Consider the following 19,129-nt stretch of genomic DNA (forward strand, 5'->3'; position numbering starts at 1 on the left):
ATGTTTCGCAATCTGATATATGTCCTAGTTCGAACCAAGCACGCAATAACTTTTTGGGGAAACTTATAATTAATTTGTTTACAAACAATGTCTGTTAATTTACAAAATATTTTAGATTCCAGATTGAAGAAATTGCCATGAAATTTTTCAAATTCATGATTCATTATTTGAGCAGCTTCTAGAAAACTGATACTTGGATAAATACAATTGCCTCTGGAGAAAAAAGATAGCCAATCATTGGAGAGTTGAGGAATGCTTTTTGTAGGAACACCCAATTCAGGATAGGTATTTCTAAATCTATGTGCAACGTATCCAGATATATATAAAAGTGCATTTTTTTCTATATTTTCACGAGCTGTAATATTTTCAAAAGTTTCCAGTAATCTTAATTCTTGTAGATAGGATTATATAACTGCTTACATTTATAATGCTGTAAACATAAATATTAAATAAATTTATATATAAGACGATCAATTTTTATCTATTTAACCATAATTATCTATGGGGTTAATATTACCGCGTATACAATACAGGTTTTAAATATAATTAATCTATATATTTGAAATCTGTATTTGTTGCATAGGTCACCTAATTCATTAATTCACTGCAAACGATGGAAAAAAATAATAAAAAAATGATAATTATAATATACAATAATTTCACAGACAAAAAGATATTAATTCATACCTTCGCTATCAACTATTTCTTTAGTATTATTAACTGATTCTTCTATTTCATGTGTAAAAATCTTAGCTACTTTTGAAGTGTCCATAAATATTTCTTCTTTTTCTTCTTCCTCTCCTTTATCATAACTTCATTTTCATCTATTAGAAACTGTGAGCATTTTGGAGTGTTCAAATTATTACAGCGTGTATCCTCAACATCTATTAAATGTGTACAACTGCTATCTCCTTCAGTATTTTCTTTTCGGGTAATTGCGGATGCAGAATGTTTTCCTAGGATATACCACTTGAGCCGGTTTTGCAATTCCACTGGTGTTGGATGGTCATGTCCTCCGCCCATCATTCTTAAATACGCAAATAAATTTTCTAATACGTCCTGATTCAGTCTGCGTGTAATTATATATTCTATTGGAAGCGTCTCGGATGAATATAGCTTTTGGATATATAAGAACATCTCTATTAAAGATTTATTGGATAATAAAATGCCTTTTTGGAATTGTAGTAATGCAGATCTTTGTCCCACTCTCATTTCTTTAATAAACTCTGTCATACTATTGATTGTTTTATTTAGTTGATCTAAATTTATTCCATACGCATTTAAACCATTATGGTGTCCATATTTATTTTGACTATTAAAAATATCGAACCAATTGTTAAATAATTTTAGTATATCAGCTGTCTCTTTCCATTGTTTAGACTTTAATAATCCGTTTTCTCCATACCACTGTATGGCCATTGCATTCAAATTAGAAAAAACTTGAGACGCCATTCTAACATTTTGTCTTTGTGTTCCCTTAACATCTAGATGCGCTCTACTTATTTTATGTGCTAATTTCAATTCTTTTGAGTTGAGCATTAATAATTCTTCTAAGCAATCCTTATTAAGAATATGTCCCTCTACATGAAATCCAGAGTCAAAGAAATTGTTTCGTGCTAATTTTATTAAATGCGGGACATCCGCAAAAAAAGACTTTTAATGAATTGTCCGCAGGATGAGTAATAAAACACTCCTTGTTGATGTCCTCAATCTTTTTCTTTTTAGAATTATTAGGAACGTTTATTCCAACATTTAATTCATTCCATAATCTTACATTAATGGAACCCATGTCACACGTGACAGCTACAACAATGTACTCAATTTGATGCAACATCTGTAGCACTGTAAGTAAAATGTTCGGAGTCATTGCTTGATCGAAATTGAAATAAAAATGGGTTGTTTCCATTTATTAAATAAACCTCTAGCCATAATGAATTGGCAGGTTTTATAAGGTCCGTAAATCTGTTGTTCCTTTCTTTCCAAATCCACTTTATTAGAAATATATAACTCGTCGAATGATAATACTGTTAATTTTTCTGTTATACTAAGGTTATGTCCTTTATCCTCCATGATTTTAAATACATCTTTTAAAATACCGGGCTGCACATTAAATGTTGCACACTAATTCTGCAAGGTTGATATAGATGGTAATGGTAATCTCTTAACATTTCTTAAAAATCGGTAAGCTTTGGGACTTAATGATCGTAATGCAATTGCAGAAGTAATATCTTCAGATGACCATCTTATTCGAGAATTCGCATTCGGTGAAATTAAAATTTTGATTTGCCCAGAAGTAAAAAATTTATGTAAAGCATCTGTAGTTGTTTTTAGAGATTCTTTTAGCTTATTTATTTCCATTTGTGCAATATTAGATTCTTGTTGCATATTCTTTTCTAATGATTCAAAATGTATATTTAATTTCTTGTTTTGTTCTACTAACTGAGCGTTTTCTGTTAATAACTTTTTCTTTTCCTCTTCAGATTTTTTCAGCTGTTCCAATAACATTTGTACTGAAACATTTTGCTTATGACCAATTTCTTCATTTCTGTAAAAAATACAATTATATCTTAATAATAATACTAATAACACATTTAATACTAATTATATTTATATATTTAAAATATAATTAAAAAATGTGTAAATTACTTTAAAATTGATTATAAAAGACAAATATATTAATATAATATAGATAGTAATGAACGATAAGAGACAAATGTAAATTAAATTGTACTGCATACTTGGTTTCTTTTGATACAACATCCGAAAGCAAAATATGTTCATCTTCACGAATATTTTTATTTACATGAATTATTTGCTCTGGACATATATGCTGCTTTTCTTGCACATATTGCACAAGTTCGCCATAGGTTGGTATACCTGTACGTACTCTAAAAAACAAAAGTACTTTCTTTATCTTCTTTTTTATTTATTTATTTATATATATTGTATATTTTTTTTTCTTTCTACAGAGTGTCCAACAATAATCGTATCACCTCTCTTATGCAGGTACAGCAAGTGAAACCGAAGAGAATTGGCCGATCTTTTTAAATTAATTTCTCTCAATAATTATTACAAAAATCGCAAAATGATAAAGGACTTTTCACTTGCTCTACCTATACACGAGGTAATATGGTTATTCAGATACCCTGTGAATGTCTTCCTATAAAGAAAACACTTACAAAGTTTTTATTCTTTTATCATTATTTTCACATGTTCTTTTTGGCTTCTTTTCCAAGTTCAAAAATTTTGCAGGGATGGAACCTTTCTTTAATCGTAATATCTGCTTAGCAGGTATATTTTTTTGTCGCGGCTTTGTCCAAACCATTTCAAAACATCTCTCATCAAAATGAACACTACATACCGTTGCTAAAATTATATTTTATATAATAATATAAAATAAGAAATAAATTAAAAAATAATAATAAAAAATTAAAAAAATATATAAAATAAGAAAAATAATGTAAAATAATATATATAATGTTATAAAGTTAAGTTTAGTTATTAATGTTATTATGTTATAGTAACTCTTAATTAATAAGTTGTCAACTATAATGAACTCTTTGGAATTTATGTTATATTTTATGTTATTATAAAATATAAATATAAATATAAATTATATTAATTTACCAGAATTAGTTTTTATTTTTCCCTCATTTTTTTTACAAGCTTTTAGCCATTGCTGGAGAACAACTGGTTCTTTTGGAAATTGAAAAAATTTTATATTTTTTGTCACCGTACGATTGGTGCAATTTTGAATGTAACAACTTGGCATTGTGCTAACAAAAAGAAAATATATATAATTATAAAGACAGAGAATGAGACTAGAGCTTATACTGACAGACAATATAAGCAGCATCGTCTGACAGAGAAGCTTTTGATACTTAAGGCCGCCGCAAAATCGAAAATATAAGAAACAGGGAACAGATATTAGTAATTAGGAAGAAGGAATGAGTCATAAGGGACAGATCAACGCAAAATAAAATATATAAACAATGGGTTTCACAGCTTGTACATACACACTACGTATAATCTAACCTGGAAAATTGGAAAAAAAATTACTTTCAAAAGTCAAAAAATAAAATCCTTATTCTTTATCTCTAATATCTATTCCCTATTGCTTATGTTTTTGATTGTGCGGTGGCCGTTATTGTGTTGTCTTTATAAAAATTATACTTACACTATGTTTTAAATGAATAGCTAAACACAAGAGACGGTTAAACCGTGCGGGATTAGAATATATTCTTGCTTTCGCTCTTTCCGCCGACGCTAATATAATTTACTCGTTAATTCCGCGATTTATAAATACGATTATTTCCAAACGTTTAATGTTTGGCTCTTCCTTACGCGTGTTTATTACTTGTCTTCTTTATGACAGCAGCCATATTGGATTTGAACATTTCTGGGCATTTCTGATTGGCCATTATTTAGGACGACTGCGCATCCACGGGACTGGTACACCTTTATATTTACATCATGAGGGTGTATCCACGATGACGATGACCACGATCCAAGTTTCAGTAACTTTTCCTCGGTCCGAGAACTTGGACCAAGTTCTAGTATCGTGGACACAGGCCTTTAGAGGTCTAGAGATAATTGAAGAATATTTCAATATTATCGATTATCAGTATAAATATCTGAATATTTCTTCACGCTATTTTAAATTCATAATTCATACTGATACTCTGTAAATAGGAATACATATATCTACGACGCAATTTATATATTACCACAAAGTCACTAAATTCTTTTCCTAATTTTTTTTTTTCTAAAATTTTTCATCACGCGAATTTCTACACGATTGTCGATCTTTAATAGATCCTGTTTTTTTGATGAAAGCCAAGATTGAATGAAGATTCCAAAACCAAAGATTTTAAACTATAGTATTTAACCATTTAAGTTATATTTGTTTTAATTTTAAGTAAAGTAGATTTTTTTTAGATTACATAGAAACGGAAATCTAACAAAAGAAAAAAGAGAAATAAAAGAACCTCAATTTCGATGATATCAGAATAGTTTCTAAATCTGAAGATTAAAAAAAAAATCAATTCTGTTTCCGTTAAGAAAATATTTCAAGTTTTAAGTAAAAATAACTTATGTACGCGCGCACTCGCGCGTGAAAAAATATTCTAGGAATCAGGGAAAAAATGGACATTTATATAAATCATTGAAAAAAAAACTAGTCCTAAACACATTGTTTATAATTGAAACATACACGTCGGAGCAAAACATAAAATTTATTAAAAATTGGGAATGCGAAAAACACACTTTTTGCGTATCTTACATTTTCAGACCATAAACTAACATTTCGTCTTACTGACTAAAACTATACAATTGTACAAAGATTTTCAACCTTCTACAATATAGGTCATCACATTTGATAATATTACATTTTATACATAATACTTCTGATGGGTCTAAAAGAATCGCACTTCACCCATGCGTATATATATATACATAGGTCTGCGTTAGTTGATGGTCTGTAGACCGTTTATTTGCAAACATAAAAACAAACTCTTATAACTGGCAGTACGCGAAAGGAGAAAAAAATAAATCAGGCTGAAAAACAAATTCCGTTGTATACGGTACTAGAAGAGTAAACAGGAGATAGAAGCAAATACATGATAGGTATGGTAAATATTTTGCCAAGCAGATAACAAAATAGCACAAACAGATGCGAGCAGTTCTCCTATGGAACATTAATCCTACATTTATATTGTTATACATTTATTATGTATCCACGCATGTGACTGTATGGATATATACAGTCTTAAGGGAAAGAAGAATGGACCAGCAAATAGTAACGGGATATTAAACGATAGTCTAACAAGATTTAGCAGATATTAGAAGAAAGGTCAAATGTTGTTCGATCCCAACAAAATCGACTGAAGAATCTGCTTTATTTAAACGTTGCATCGATATATCGAATGGATGCAGCCTGCCTTACCGTGAGAACTTTTTATAATATCGAACGTAATATCATACCGATACGTACCGAGAAGCAATTTTGAAATTTACGTAGGTAAACTACCGGTTTCATTCAGAATTATGTGACCGTTAGAGAAATTAGTAGGTGTTATAGATGTTCTGGGACTTCCACTTTGGCTAGTATCGCAGCTATCGCTTTTGTTATCTGTTCTTACATTATTATCTAATCTAGGTTTATAAGTATGCTTAGGAGATGTTACTGGACTCGAGAGAGAGCAACTACATCCACTTTGGTTGCTATTGCTAGAACTGTCGCTGTCGCTTTCACTGTCGACACTAGATTCGGAGCTGCTCGCTCGTAATCTCTTCTCGGTACGCAACAACTCGTTCTCCCGCCTCAGCTGCTCATTCTGCTGCAGCAGATCGTCGATTCGCTGTTGGCACAGCTTCAATTTCTTCGCCATCTCGGAATCCGTAGTGGACACATTTTTATTCTCCGAATCCCTTTCCTCCATTTGATGAATGCCCTTGTTACGTAATCTTTTCGTCAACGAATCCATCTTGGCCTCTAAGTGCCTGTATTCTTGTATCAATTCCATCTTCGTCAGCGTGCTCAATCGCTCCTCGTGAACAGCTTCATACGCGGTTGAGAATTCCTTCGTTAAAAATTCCTCCTCGTCCTCCGGCGACGAGTAAAAATAATCCTCGTCGGAATCTACGCTGAAGCTGGAGTCGCGAGTGCGCGATGGCGCCGGTGGCTTTTGAAACATAGCAGGTACTTCCAGTGACGCGGCTTTCGATAACTTCTGCTCGAGATCGGGCAGATCGCTGTGATCGGCCATAAGAAATTGCGTGGTGTTATATAAGGCCGGTGGTTGCCTGCTAGTCTTGGCGATCATCCTGCCGATGCACCTGCTCCGCAATTGCTGCGGATAAGACAGTTGCTTCGAGTACGGCTTCAATTTCTTCTTGGGTTTACCACGTCGAGTTTTTCTCTTCTTCGCCGCGATGTCCGTTCCGTCCTCATGCTGACCGCCGTCCTGATCGCCGCTGCCGCTACCGCTTTCCAATCTTCCTAAGGTGCTTAAAAAGGCCTTCCTTAGGTCCTGCAAAATAACAAAATACATGCTGTTAAGTAAATTCGATATACGTTTGCATAACAATTGCAATTTTATATACGTTTATAATCTATTTTACAAGCGTAGAAAAACCACTGAAATTAATGAGGATCGTCAACCACATGGGTAGATTTTTGTAGCTATCATGGGCCCCGGGGCCCGAAGGTAATTGAAGAGCATCAACATTATCGACCTGTCTAAATTAAAATTTATCACCGACAGAAATATCTATAAATAATTAGCTGACAAGGCAGCATTAAATTCATGATCTTTTATAATTATGCATGCATATTTATAACGCAATAACATCATATAGACTACATTTTTTCTAACTCTTCTAATATATAATTAATATTATATATTATATATATACAACTAAATATTTAAATTTAACTGATCCGATTGAAATCTAGCTAATTTCCAGTCGTTTAAATTTTAACAAATCATACAAACTTCTACAAAATTGTCCATCTTTGAACAGTACCTTGTCGGCGAATAAACCAGGGGTTTTAAAAATATTATCGTCACTTATTGATCGACTGGGGCTTACATTGCCTCCGTCAGGGCAATCGTCGCCCCGCTCCGCGCTCTCGCCGACAGATCGCGGCACTCGCTTGGCGACCGGAGGCGATGACGTCGCAGGCGTTGGCCCATCCTCTACGCCCTTCGCGTCGCGTACTCCATCATCGGCACCGCCATCGCCGCCGCCGCCGCCGCCACCGCCCGACGCTTTCTTCGTCGCCGTAACCGCCCTGTGCAGCTCCATATCCGCGATTCGTACCCGGATCCGTTAATACGCGATGGCACGATCACGCACCTACACCGTAGAGTCACTCTCGCGTACTGGCACCAGCCGTCGCGGCACTAGTAACCGTATGCTCGTACCGTAAACAGCGACGGATTCGCCATGTTTGATTCGTCCGTGATTTTACGTACGATAGCGAGGCAGCGGCAGCGACACGCTGACGTACGGTCCCTACCCCCGACTACCTACCGCGGCCCACTCTTGCGCCATCGCGTTCCGTTCCTCCGAATCCGCGATCCGCGTCAGCGCCTTCTCTCGCGCCACGCATGTTGCTTCGATCTCTGCAGATCTCTGCAGGTCTCCTGCTGGATCGCGCGGCGCGCGCTACGCAGCAGCGCAGCGCGCAGCGCAGTCCGCAATCGACGCGACGTTGCGCATAAATGTAATTAATATAATTCGCATACGCGAATTACTTCCGTAATTACTATAAACGATCGCGGTTACTGACGATCGTAGGAACGAAAATAGAAACCGAAAACGGTAACGTAGGGCGGATGGCGGATGATCTCGCGGCAGGATCTGACTCCTCGCGACCCCGCGTCATAAATCATTTCATTGTTCTATTGTATTTTTCCGCTAATTGGGCCTGCGAAACTGAATCCTTTTTAGTTCCCCGTGTCGGGTGTCGGTCACACTCGATTTATCGCGATTTATTTATCACGCTTCTCCCCCGAGAAGATGATGATATGCGTCTTGCCGGTCGTATTTTCGTCGTTATGAAAGTAGAAATCGCATTATGGGAGATACTCGAAAGTAGAGATCCCCCCCCCCCCAGTGAGCAAAATGTTAACAGTATACTAGTAGATTCGGATAAAATGTTGCGGCATCAACCGCGTCCGCACATTCGTCGCGTATTCCGCCAGTAAAACCTGCCGACGCGGTCTCTAATTTAACAGCGGATTCAGCCAACCGGAGTCCGTCATCCTCGTAATATAGCCATTTATTTAAACGGCCACATACTGTATTTAAACGTTTCGGTTACGCCACGGCAGATTTAACACGATTTCCGCACAGCTGCAGACGCTACACCATATCCGCATTCCGTTAACGAATTGCGTTACATTCACGCTGGCATGAAAATTCCGTATAGCGACGAAATTCGGTGGCAGAGATTTTGCAAGGTCTGCTTTTGACAGATCCGGCTATCGTTTCTCCGGGTCATCTGCCAGCGTCGAGATCCAATCGACAAAACCGTCCGCCACGAACAACCGCAAAACGGTTTCAATTGAAAGAGAGATAAAAATATGCCTTACAACAGTAGGCATGACGAATTGGTTTTGGTTTCACAATCTCCACGAGCCTGCTGAAATCTTATTATGTATGTACCCAGCACCATCCGCGCACACCGAAAGGTATAAAGTGCGCATCGCCTCGTCGTCCTTGCGCGCACAAACGCGGAAAGCGTGTATCTTTTTTCGACGATGATCTCCGATCGTTATTCATGATCATGAAAATTAGTTCCCTCGCGTATGACGTAAGCCGTCGTAAACAATTGGTCTGCCTTCAGTCTGCACTTATATATTTTACATTTTTGATAATATTCCATCGTTTCCTATAATAGAAGAAATCAACAAGAGAGTGAAAATATAATCTAAGATTATTTAATAGATTTTATATTAATTATTTACGGTTAATTAAATAAATAAAAACTTTGTAACTTAATATTACAATACAATTATTACTTAACGTAAAATTTCACAGTTAAGAATTATATAATAAATTTATGTATAATGTATTATGTGATGTATATGTATAATTATATAATATATTTATGTATGATAGAATGATTAAATTCTTCGATTTTGAAAAAAAGAAAAGGAGGAGGAGGGAGATCAATAGATAGACAAATTATAGATAAATAGATAGATAGATAGAGAGGGAGAGAGGGAGGGAGGGAGGAGGGATACAAGATTCAAATACTCATAGCGAACATTCTTTCATAATTGTGTAAGCGCGGAAATGTGCCGTTTACAAAATTACGTGCCGCCGTTACATAAGACCGCCAAACAATAATCCGTGCTCGAGACATTTTCATCTCTTTCTCTGTCTCCTCTCCTCTCTCTCTCTCTCTCTCTCTCTCTCTCTCTCTCTCTCTCTCTCTCTCTCTCTCTCTCTCTCTCGCGCGCGCGCGCGCGCGCGCTTGAATTTCCATCATACTCGGCGGTGGCTCGGCGAGCCACTAATTGGCCAGCGAGGGTAAAAGAACGTTCGTTAGCAAGCAGAATCGTTCGTTAAACGGAAGCGCGCGTTGCATCCGTGGCAACGACGCCGGCTTATGTCGATGTATCTGTCGCGCTACCCAATCGCATTGTGATCGCGATCGACTCCTCGGGAGGAAAAAACACGTAACTTTCGCAATGTGCCAGCGCGAGCGTATAATACATACATACATATACATCCTTCATTACAAATTACAATTTCACGCTGTAGGTCGTTGCACTCCTCCGTAGACCCGCGCCTCTAAAGGGAAAAAAAATAAAATTACTTGTCGAGAATGACAGCTGCGAATTGCAGCGCGAGGATTCTCTCTCTCTCTCTCTCTCTCTCTCTCTCTCTCTCTCTCTCTCTCTCTCTCTCTCTCTCTCTCTCTCTCTCTCTCTCCCCCCTTGCTTTTTCTCTTTCGCAACAACCATAATGAACACGATGTACCATGTACTTTCTCCAATTGAGCGACGCGACATCGATTTGTCTGTTGTTATCGTCGACGATGTTGCTTAATTTAAAGACAAACACAAATATCGCGAGGCGCCACCGGGATAACGCCGGAGGATCATCCATCGCGAGGGGGAAGAGTCCAAGGAAACGTTTGAACAAAAATGTTTTTGAAACAATGACTTAAGAAACGTATTTTTTACGTTTCTACAATTAACAAAAATACCTATATTTGTTAAATTTTTCCTTTCTAAATTATAATTTGTTTTATCTATACATATATCTAATAGCTTTAATAGCCTTTTTTGAAACATTTAAGTTTATATTGCACTAATTATTGCACAAAATAAATTATTTTACCCATGCACCATGCACATATATCCACTTATTTACTTAAATTAATTTTATTCTACCTATAGTCTTAATCTATTTGTCATCGGACAAATCTGAGCATAGAAAACTTCCAACAGTTGCAAAATAAACGTTCTGCTGAACGTGGCCATTGAAAGAACATTTATACGTGTGTTCCGTTTTGAAGAACTTCCTGAACTGGTGCACACATCAGTAATGCAATTAAGTTAGAGTGAGACAAGTATATAGGGCCAGAGCACAAAGATTGTCGTAACCGTTTACGACAATCTTTGTGCGTAAGCCCATTTTTGTTTCACTTTAACTTATTGCACGAATGTGCACCAGTTCAGAAATTTCTTCGAAAAAGAATAAACGTCATAGATGGTATGTGCGTAAAGCTTCTAGAACATTTTCACGCATGTCTCAAAGACGTCATAAACACGTTCAAAAGACGTGAAAAGTAGAAATTTTAAATGTCTTTATCTAAAATGTCTTTATCATTAAAATGTTTCTATAATAGTTTTTTAAATGTTATTTTATCGGAAAAGAAACGTTCCATCGAACGTTTTTCGAATGGACATTTTTACTCATGAGAAACAACGTTTCTAGAAATCGGTTATAAAACGTTTCGGAAAAACGCTTATAAAATATTTCTGAAACGTGTATGTGCTATACTTGGGAGAAGGCGAGGGGAAGGAAGAGAAGAAACCGAAGCTCGAGTGTAATCCTCGAAGATCCGAAGAGATTAAGAAAGCCAAATCGCAAGAGCCTCGTCAAGCGTGGTAGGAGGTAGGAGAGGAGTAAGAGCGATGTGGTCCCCGCGACGATCGCACGTAGCAAACCTCTTTCTTTCTACCTCGCCCTTTCCTCTCTTTTTTCCTCTCTCCGTCTCCTCGCAGTTAGTACATATATTCGTTTATTTTAGCGTACGTGCGTAACGATGCGTGCGATCGAGCATTACGTACACCCGTTACAAGGCGCGCGCGCGCGCGCACGCGCGCACACACACACACACGTGCGCGCGCGCGCGCGCACGCACGCACCTTACGCATCGCCGATAGCCAATATGCAATTCCGCCACGGGTGCAATGTACGTGAACGCGCGGAGAACTATAAATACGGGGACTACGGGGAGTTCGCCACGTGGGGGAGTCCATACGTCCCGTCCTTATGGCTCTGGTTTTCCTTTGTTTCCTCTTCTTTTTTTCGTTTCCTTTTGTTTTTCGTTCTTTCGTCCCTAAACGCGCGTGGATGCCATTCCACGCTCAGGGCTGCGTTCGGAAACGTCACCCGAGTGCACACAAGTGTACTCCTTTCTCTTTCTATCTTTAGCGAGTTAGAAGGAGAAGGGGGTATACCCGTGTGTACCCGGGTGACGTTTCCGAACGCAGTCCAGGGCGAAGGGGTTAGGAGGGGGACGGCGGACGAATGGGAAAAAGGGGGTCGAAGGACATGGCACGAGGGCACGAGGGGGTATTTAACCAACTTCACTCTCACTCGCGCGTAAGCGCGCGCCCGCGCGCTATCACTGACGCCGACGCCGCGGAAGGGCAAACAAAAAGAGCGAGAGATGCTCGACGTGCAGAGAAACGCTCCACGAGTACTTACGAGAGAAAGAGAGAGAAAGAAACCCCGTCGCGCCGCGCATTAATTTACATAAGCACCTCGAGCGTGATAGAGCCTCGACCGATAAAACGTTCGGCCTGAGCGCTATATATCCAAAAAGGAGAAAAAAAAATCGTTTGTCCTAACTCCGAACATCTCGCTGTAACCTAAAACTATTCGTACGTTGCGTGCGTATGTGTGATCTCTCTTCCCCTCCCCCCTCTCTCTTTCTCTCCTTCGTGTCAGGTTATTACTCGTATGCGTTACGGCGTGGCCTTAAAGGCCGTCACACACACAGATTCGACGGTATAATCGTAGCGTATATGTACATGCAACAAAGTCTCGCGAGAGAGAGAGAGAGAGAGAGAGAGAGAGAGAGAGAGAGAGAGAGAGAGAGAGAGAGAGAGAGAGAGAGAGAGAAAGAGAGAGCGGCGTGTGAAAACAGTTAATTTATATCGACGATTCTTTAGACTGACCCGCGCGCGCAAAACGCTATGTATGTAATAAGTAACCACGTTCACGTTCTCGCGTGTGTCAAGGAGCATTGCGTGTAGGGCCTATCCGGACGAACTTGCATAGCTGCATAACCATATGCATAAAGAAAATGATCCAATCGCAATAATCGCATTGCTATTGTATGGACGCGCGTAAAATGTGATTGGATCATTTTCTTTATGCATATGGTTATATGCAGCTGTACAAATTTATCTGGATTGGCCCTGTAATTCGCGTAAACGCATATAATAAGCGCGTTAGGGCCAATTTCATCAACGTCGGTTAACTATAACTCTCGGTTAAACTCACTCTTCTTCCTTTTCTAACTGCTTCCTTAGAAAGAGACGAAGAGTGAGTTTAACTGGGTCATGTTCCAAAACTCACTCTGGGTAACTAAAATCTATAGTTTACGTCACGTACACTATAGAATTTTAGTTAACTAGAGTGAGTTTTGGAACATGACCCTGAAGGTTAACCGACCTTGGTGAAACTGACCCTATAGAGTGTGTCCCGGACGGAATTAAGAAACGGCGTTTAAGGTCAATCCAGACAAACTTGCATAGGTGCATAAGCATATACATAAAGAAATGGATTGGTCTATTTCCTTATGCACATGTATATGGACCAATCCATTTTTTTATGTATACTAGACACCACAGACGCGCGCTTCGCGCGCGTTATTAAGCTTTAACATTACACACAACTGTCAAAATATACGATAACAGCTGCTCATGAAGTAAGCGTAGCGAGAGAACCAATCGGCATCGCGGAAAAGCGACAACAATAAACTTCGATAAGATTCGAGTATCGACTTTACATGCCTTTTTTAGATATGGATGCTTATGCACCTATGCAAGTTTGTCTGGATTGATCTTTAGAGTTATTATATATTTCAGGTGTCCCGTAGGTATCTCCCTTCTTCTTTTTCTTCTTTCTTTATATGCGAGGTAGCGAGGTCGAGGTAATATAATGTTTTAACACGTGAATTTATGCACGTACACATGTACATACATACACTCATGCCACATGTATGTATGTATGTATGTATGTATGTATGTATGTATGTATGTATGTATGTACGCTTTGATAAACGCCTAAATTCACGTGTAAGGGCATTACGACCCCCCCCCCCGCCCGTGTATAGTTGTATACGTGCGCTATGCCTGATGGCCGATGTCAAATCGCGTGTGCTGTGTGGCCTGAAGTCGTCATCCTTCGCCGCGCACGATCGTGATTCGCGCACACATTCACGCCCGTTCATCCGTGTGCGCCTGTTCTATGCGCTATCTTCACTCGGAACCTACTTTTCGTTCTCTCGGTATGCGTGCGTATCGTATGTATGTGTGTAATATGTATGTATGATGCTTGTGGTTGCTTGTCGCTCGGCGCAAATGCGATACACTTACATATGGGGTATAGGCACCGCGTCGACGGCGCGCATGCGAGAGTGTAACAGAACGAACGACACGGTGTGGACTACAGCTCACATTTGTGCGTCTTATTTGGAGAGAAGAGGGATCTCCGCGAAAGTCATATAGAAGGAATCGAACCCATTCCGTTGCAGCACTTCCTTCCACGAGAGAGGCAGATCTGAAATTTCACGCGTGGATTCCGCGCCTGTTCCTGAAACGGACGGATACTTATGTATCGTCCGCTTTTGTCTCGTGCCAAAAGCCGCTTCAGCCGTTGCGAGCCGGGAGAGATTGATATCGACATATGATTTCAATCAGGCCAATGTATTAACCCTCTAATAGGCAAGGTTGTTTTTCAGAACGTATCTAGAAAGGTGGAATTGGATCTATCCCGATATGCTCTTTTTTGTTCATTTTTCATCTAATCAATATATAAAATGAGTAAGGTAAACGGCCCAGTTATAGGCACCTTTATAGCAGCGGCCCTGATTTTCTATTATTTACGAACGCGATATATTGTTAAACCCCAAACAAACTATTTTAACACGTGCATTAAAGCTTTCTGAGTAAGATTCACCTATATTTTTAGTTAAATCATTCAGTTCTAATAAATAAATAATTATTTTTATAATGCTCGTTACTGCCGGCGTTTTTGGCACTATCGAAGTGCTCTGCCGCACTTAATGGCACCAACGGGCCCAATTTTCGGCACTTCGAGACGTCACAGTTACTTAAATTGTCCTGCGTATAATTTTAGCTGTAATAATCAATGTTTAATTACTAATTAGCTCTCTTGTAGGTATTATATTTTGTCAACCTCTATGCAAAAACTACATATAATATAAGATATATGAGATAAATTAGCTACCTTCGAAGAGTCCAAAGTCTCCATCACTTTTTTCTCTATCTGTGCTTACTCTGTTACAACAGATTTTTTATATATTACATTAAAATACAAAAAATAAGACAGGTGAAAATAAAACACAGAAAACAAACTTTATCTGTAGCGTGAAGTGTCAAAATGTGTTGAATAATTAATAAATTTCAAACAAATTTCATAAAAATTCATTAGAATTATTTTTTTCATAAAACATGTTTTTTATCATAAATTTTCGAGTTACAAGTATCAATAAATCTACCTCAATTTCTAGAATAATAAAGCAAAATTGATGATGCAACATATTACAAACTCTGTGCCAAAAAGTGAAACATAACCTTCATTACGTGACGCACTTCTTGGCATCGGGAATTTAAGGGAAAAACTAACATACAGATAAACTATTACTTATCTAATCGATAATGTGATTCGTGCTGAACATGTTCATATAACCATTATGACGTTTTAATACTTACATAATACTAAAAATCAGCAGTTTGACGTTCGCTACCACTAAGGTGTGTCACCTAGGAATGCCCTTCGGGAGCCACTGAAACGCGCGAGTCGCCCCATTCACTGTCGGTAATTTAAGTACGAAACATTTAAAAAAAAAGTGTTTATGCAATAATCAATAGTAAAAAACGCTCTTTAATTTGCTTGTAATTTTTTAATATTTGACGAAAACTTTATTTATTACAAATATAAATGTACCGTCGGTGCCGGAAACTAGGACAGTGCCTGTAACTGGGCCGTTTTACCTTAAAGGGCCACTATTTCCAACGTTTGTTAACTCCTAACCGACCGTCAATTTTTCAGACTAGCCAATAGAAGTTGGATATTTCAATAGTCAACGGTCGCTAGAAGTTAACAGACGTTGGAAATAGTGGTTCTAAAAGAAGTAAATATTAATATGAAACTTCTCTTTATTTATATGAAAAAAGACAATAAAGTTTATTCATAAATAATGTCCCAAATATCCCAAAATCGTCGCAAACAAACGTATTTAGAGTTTACTTTCGCACTCATGCCTGTCCCATAGATATCTCGACTACCGATATAACTCTACCGAAGTTATATCGGTCTCCGCGCCACGCGATATACAAGGCAGGGAAGCTGGAGGGGTGGGAGGGGAAAGTAGGGGGATTGAATTAACCAGGACTAGCGTCGATCAACGCTATTCTGTAACTCGTAACGACAGTGTCGATATCGTTACGTTGTCGTTGCGCAGGTACACTATATGGAAAAAAAGCTGCGCAATGACGATATAACGATACCGACACTGTCGTTAGAGTTACAGAATAGGGCTTTGGTGTGCGAACGAGTCGAGTCGAAAGCCGAGTCGAATCGAGAGCGCGAGCGACATTTCGGTATTGATGATCGTATCGCCGAGAGTCCCTCGGGATCGCGGGAGGATCGACAATCCATCCCGTCGTCCCGGTCTCGGCGCAAACGCTCCTCATCCCGGCTCTCTCGCAGCCATGACAAGAGGCCCTCGAGTAGAATCAAGTAGAATTCTCCGGGCACGCGAATCGATGCACGTGCACGGGATGCACGCGTCGCGCAGCGTTCCGGAGCAGGAATCCCGTGGTGCTATAGGTACGCGCGGTTCGAGCACCAAAATTCGGACTAGGGCACTTAATTAGCACCTAAATAGCACTAAATTTTTGACCTAGTGCGAACTTGATTTGCGCTGGTGGGGGCCGTGGGGGGTCCAGCTTAATAGAGGTGCGCGGAGGCCAGGCAGGAGGCAAGGTCGGTAAATGACGCGTCGCTACCGACCTTGGCAGGAGGCTCCGTGCGACCGCGCGACCGCGCCGGCATTCGAATGGATCTGATTCGGCGTGTCGCGACGATATGTTGATATTTATACGCGCGCACAGAAATGCGTGGCGCGTGGCGTGGCGTGGCGTGGCGTGCCGTGCGTGCGTGCGTACGTGCGTTTTGTAACGCACGCCGGCTTTGTTACGCGTGCGCATACGTGCGACGTAACGACCGCGCTGGCTCTCTCGCAGCCGCGTCCCCGCGTATCCTTGAACACTCGGGATGCCCGGGATCGGGGGATGATTCCCAGCAAACGCGCAGAATATAACTGCTGCGTAATATATGATATATAGGTAAAGGTCTGAACACAATACAAAGCATACAGACAATAGAAACAAATAAAAAGCAATAAGACAGGCAACAGAAATAGCCCCATTTCAACTTATTATAATAAAAACTGAAGAACTGTGATTAGAGTTAGGTACTTACAGACACAATAGAAAACAGAAATCCATACGCGTCGGAAATTCTATTTCTATTGCCTATGCTTTATTTTATATTCCATATTGCGTTGATACACAGTTTTTGGTAAGTTATTGAAACGTACGGTTATTTCTGTTGCCTGGTCTTTATTCCCAGCTGTTTCTATTGTCTAGCTGTATGTGCGATCGATTTAACACGTAATTAAACGGGTGTTATATATCTATTTATTAATGTCGAAGTTATAGACCCTTTTTGATCGATGCATAACATACATATATAATGTTATATTACATTTCCGTTACTTTGGCTGCGTTTCGATACTCACTACCAGTACTGAAAATCTATATAGTTTACGTCACGTATACTATATATGTATATGTGAATATATCGAAACTCGGCCATAGTTGCAATTCGCAAAAGGATTCGAAGGAATTAAAACTAAACATCTAATACATTGCTTGTTACAATTCGTTAAATTAATTACGACTTATAATTATTATGTATATCGGTGTTTGCTGAGTTAGGACAATCGCGTGCTCCTCGTGGCTGTGCCACGCTATACTTCTCTCGCGAGTCTCGCGCTTAAAATGAAGTAGACCTAGATATAAGATGTATAGTGGGAGGGGGGGGAGCACAGAAGGGGAGAAAGGAAAGACGAGAGATGCGGAAAGCTCGGCTACAAAGAGCAAGAATAACCTTCCGCATTGGCCGTTATCAATGTTATCAACCACGGGCCGAGATCAGCGGTCGATCGGCATATTACCGGAAATAAGTTGGCGCTGCAAGTTCATATTTTTTAATTTACTATAGCTCAAACGATTGCTCCCTAATTGCTCCCTCAGAATCGACAATTGCTCCCCTTTTAAGATTATTATTTTTTGAGATATTTAATAAAAACGAAAAATTTCTAATTTTTATTGAAAAACATATTTATAATAACTCTATGCAACTTTATAGGGCATAGAATGATTGCTTCTTTATTGCTCCTTATTGCTCCATCATAATTTTAATGATTTATTGCATTTTATTGAAAAAATAACAAATTAAACATTTCAGTATCGGCCGCCTATTGTAACTATGGCTCGGCAGCGCATGCGCATGCTACCATAACTATGCGCATGCGTGATGGTATCTGTTTAGAGCTTTTACGGAGGCTAACCAATAGCCTTATGGGATTAACCAATCAGAATGATTCCAAGATTCCGTTTTGCATGGGGAGGCACCCTTAGGGCTTAAAACACCTATTGTAGTCATTGTAGATGGGCACTAAGGCCGAGTTATCACTGAGCGCGTCACGCGTCGCGTCATCACAAGTTAACCAATCAACACATCCCATTTTATTACATTACTTGTGACGGGATCAAAATGGGATGTTTTGATTGGTCGCGACGGATAAGCCCGGTTCTACAATGGATGTCGGAAGTCGGAGTCGTAAGAATTGACCAATCAATTGACCATTCATTATTTTTCGGCCGCAAGGAGAATAATAGATTGTGATTGGTCAATTTCTTACGACTCCGACTTCGACAGCCATTGTAGACCGGGCCCTAACGCGACCAATCAAAACATCTTATTTTTATTACATTATTTGTAATGGGATGTTTAGATTGGTTAAGCCCCTTGCACAATGCCAGACAACAGGCAA

The 19,129-nt window shown here is 39.0% G+C and overlaps 2 protein-coding genes across 3 annotated transcripts; both read right to left on the reverse strand.

Moving 5' to 3' along the window:
* Positions 1-1,694: 1,694 nt before the first annotated feature.
* On the reverse strand, positions 1,695-4,879 carry LOC143900799 (uncharacterized). The gene is made up of 5 exons (XM_077412519.1): positions 4,178-4,879; positions 3,628-3,776; positions 3,180-3,366; positions 2,739-2,888; positions 1,695-2,545 (listed from the first exon to the last, which is right to left on the reverse strand). Exons 2-5 carry the CDS (start codon positions 3,770-3,772, stop codon positions 2,122-2,124), a joined length of 906 nt encoding a protein of 301 aa, XP_077268645.1. The 5' UTR covers positions 3,773-3,776; positions 4,178-4,879; the 3' UTR covers positions 1,695-2,121.
* A 336-nt stretch (positions 4,880-5,215) lies between these two features.
* Positions 5,216-8,040, reverse strand: LOC143900798 (uncharacterized). Of its 2 annotated transcripts, none has more exons than XM_077412517.1 (2): positions 7,528-8,040; positions 5,216-7,031 (listed from the first exon to the last, which is right to left on the reverse strand). In XM_077412517.1, the coding sequence occupies exons 1-2, from the start codon at positions 7,807-7,809 to the stop codon at positions 6,012-6,014; spliced, it is 1,302 nt and encodes a 433-aa protein (XP_077268643.1). In that variant the 5' UTR covers positions 7,810-8,040; the 3' UTR covers positions 5,216-6,011. The 2 variants fall into 2 exon arrangements, with proteins under 2 accessions (XP_077268643.1, XP_077268644.1); XM_077412518.1 differs by having other exon boundaries at positions 7,594-8,038.
* Between the last annotated feature and the right edge of the window lie 11,089 nt (positions 8,041-19,129).

Source organism: Temnothorax americanus, unplaced genomic scaffold (genome assembly GCF_048541705.1).
Source record: "Temnothorax americanus isolate GAGA-0224 unplaced genomic scaffold, ASM4854170v1 Scaffold30, whole genome shotgun sequence".
In the NCBI taxonomy this organism is placed as follows: Eukaryota; Metazoa; Arthropoda; class Insecta; order Hymenoptera; family Formicidae; genus Temnothorax; species Temnothorax americanus.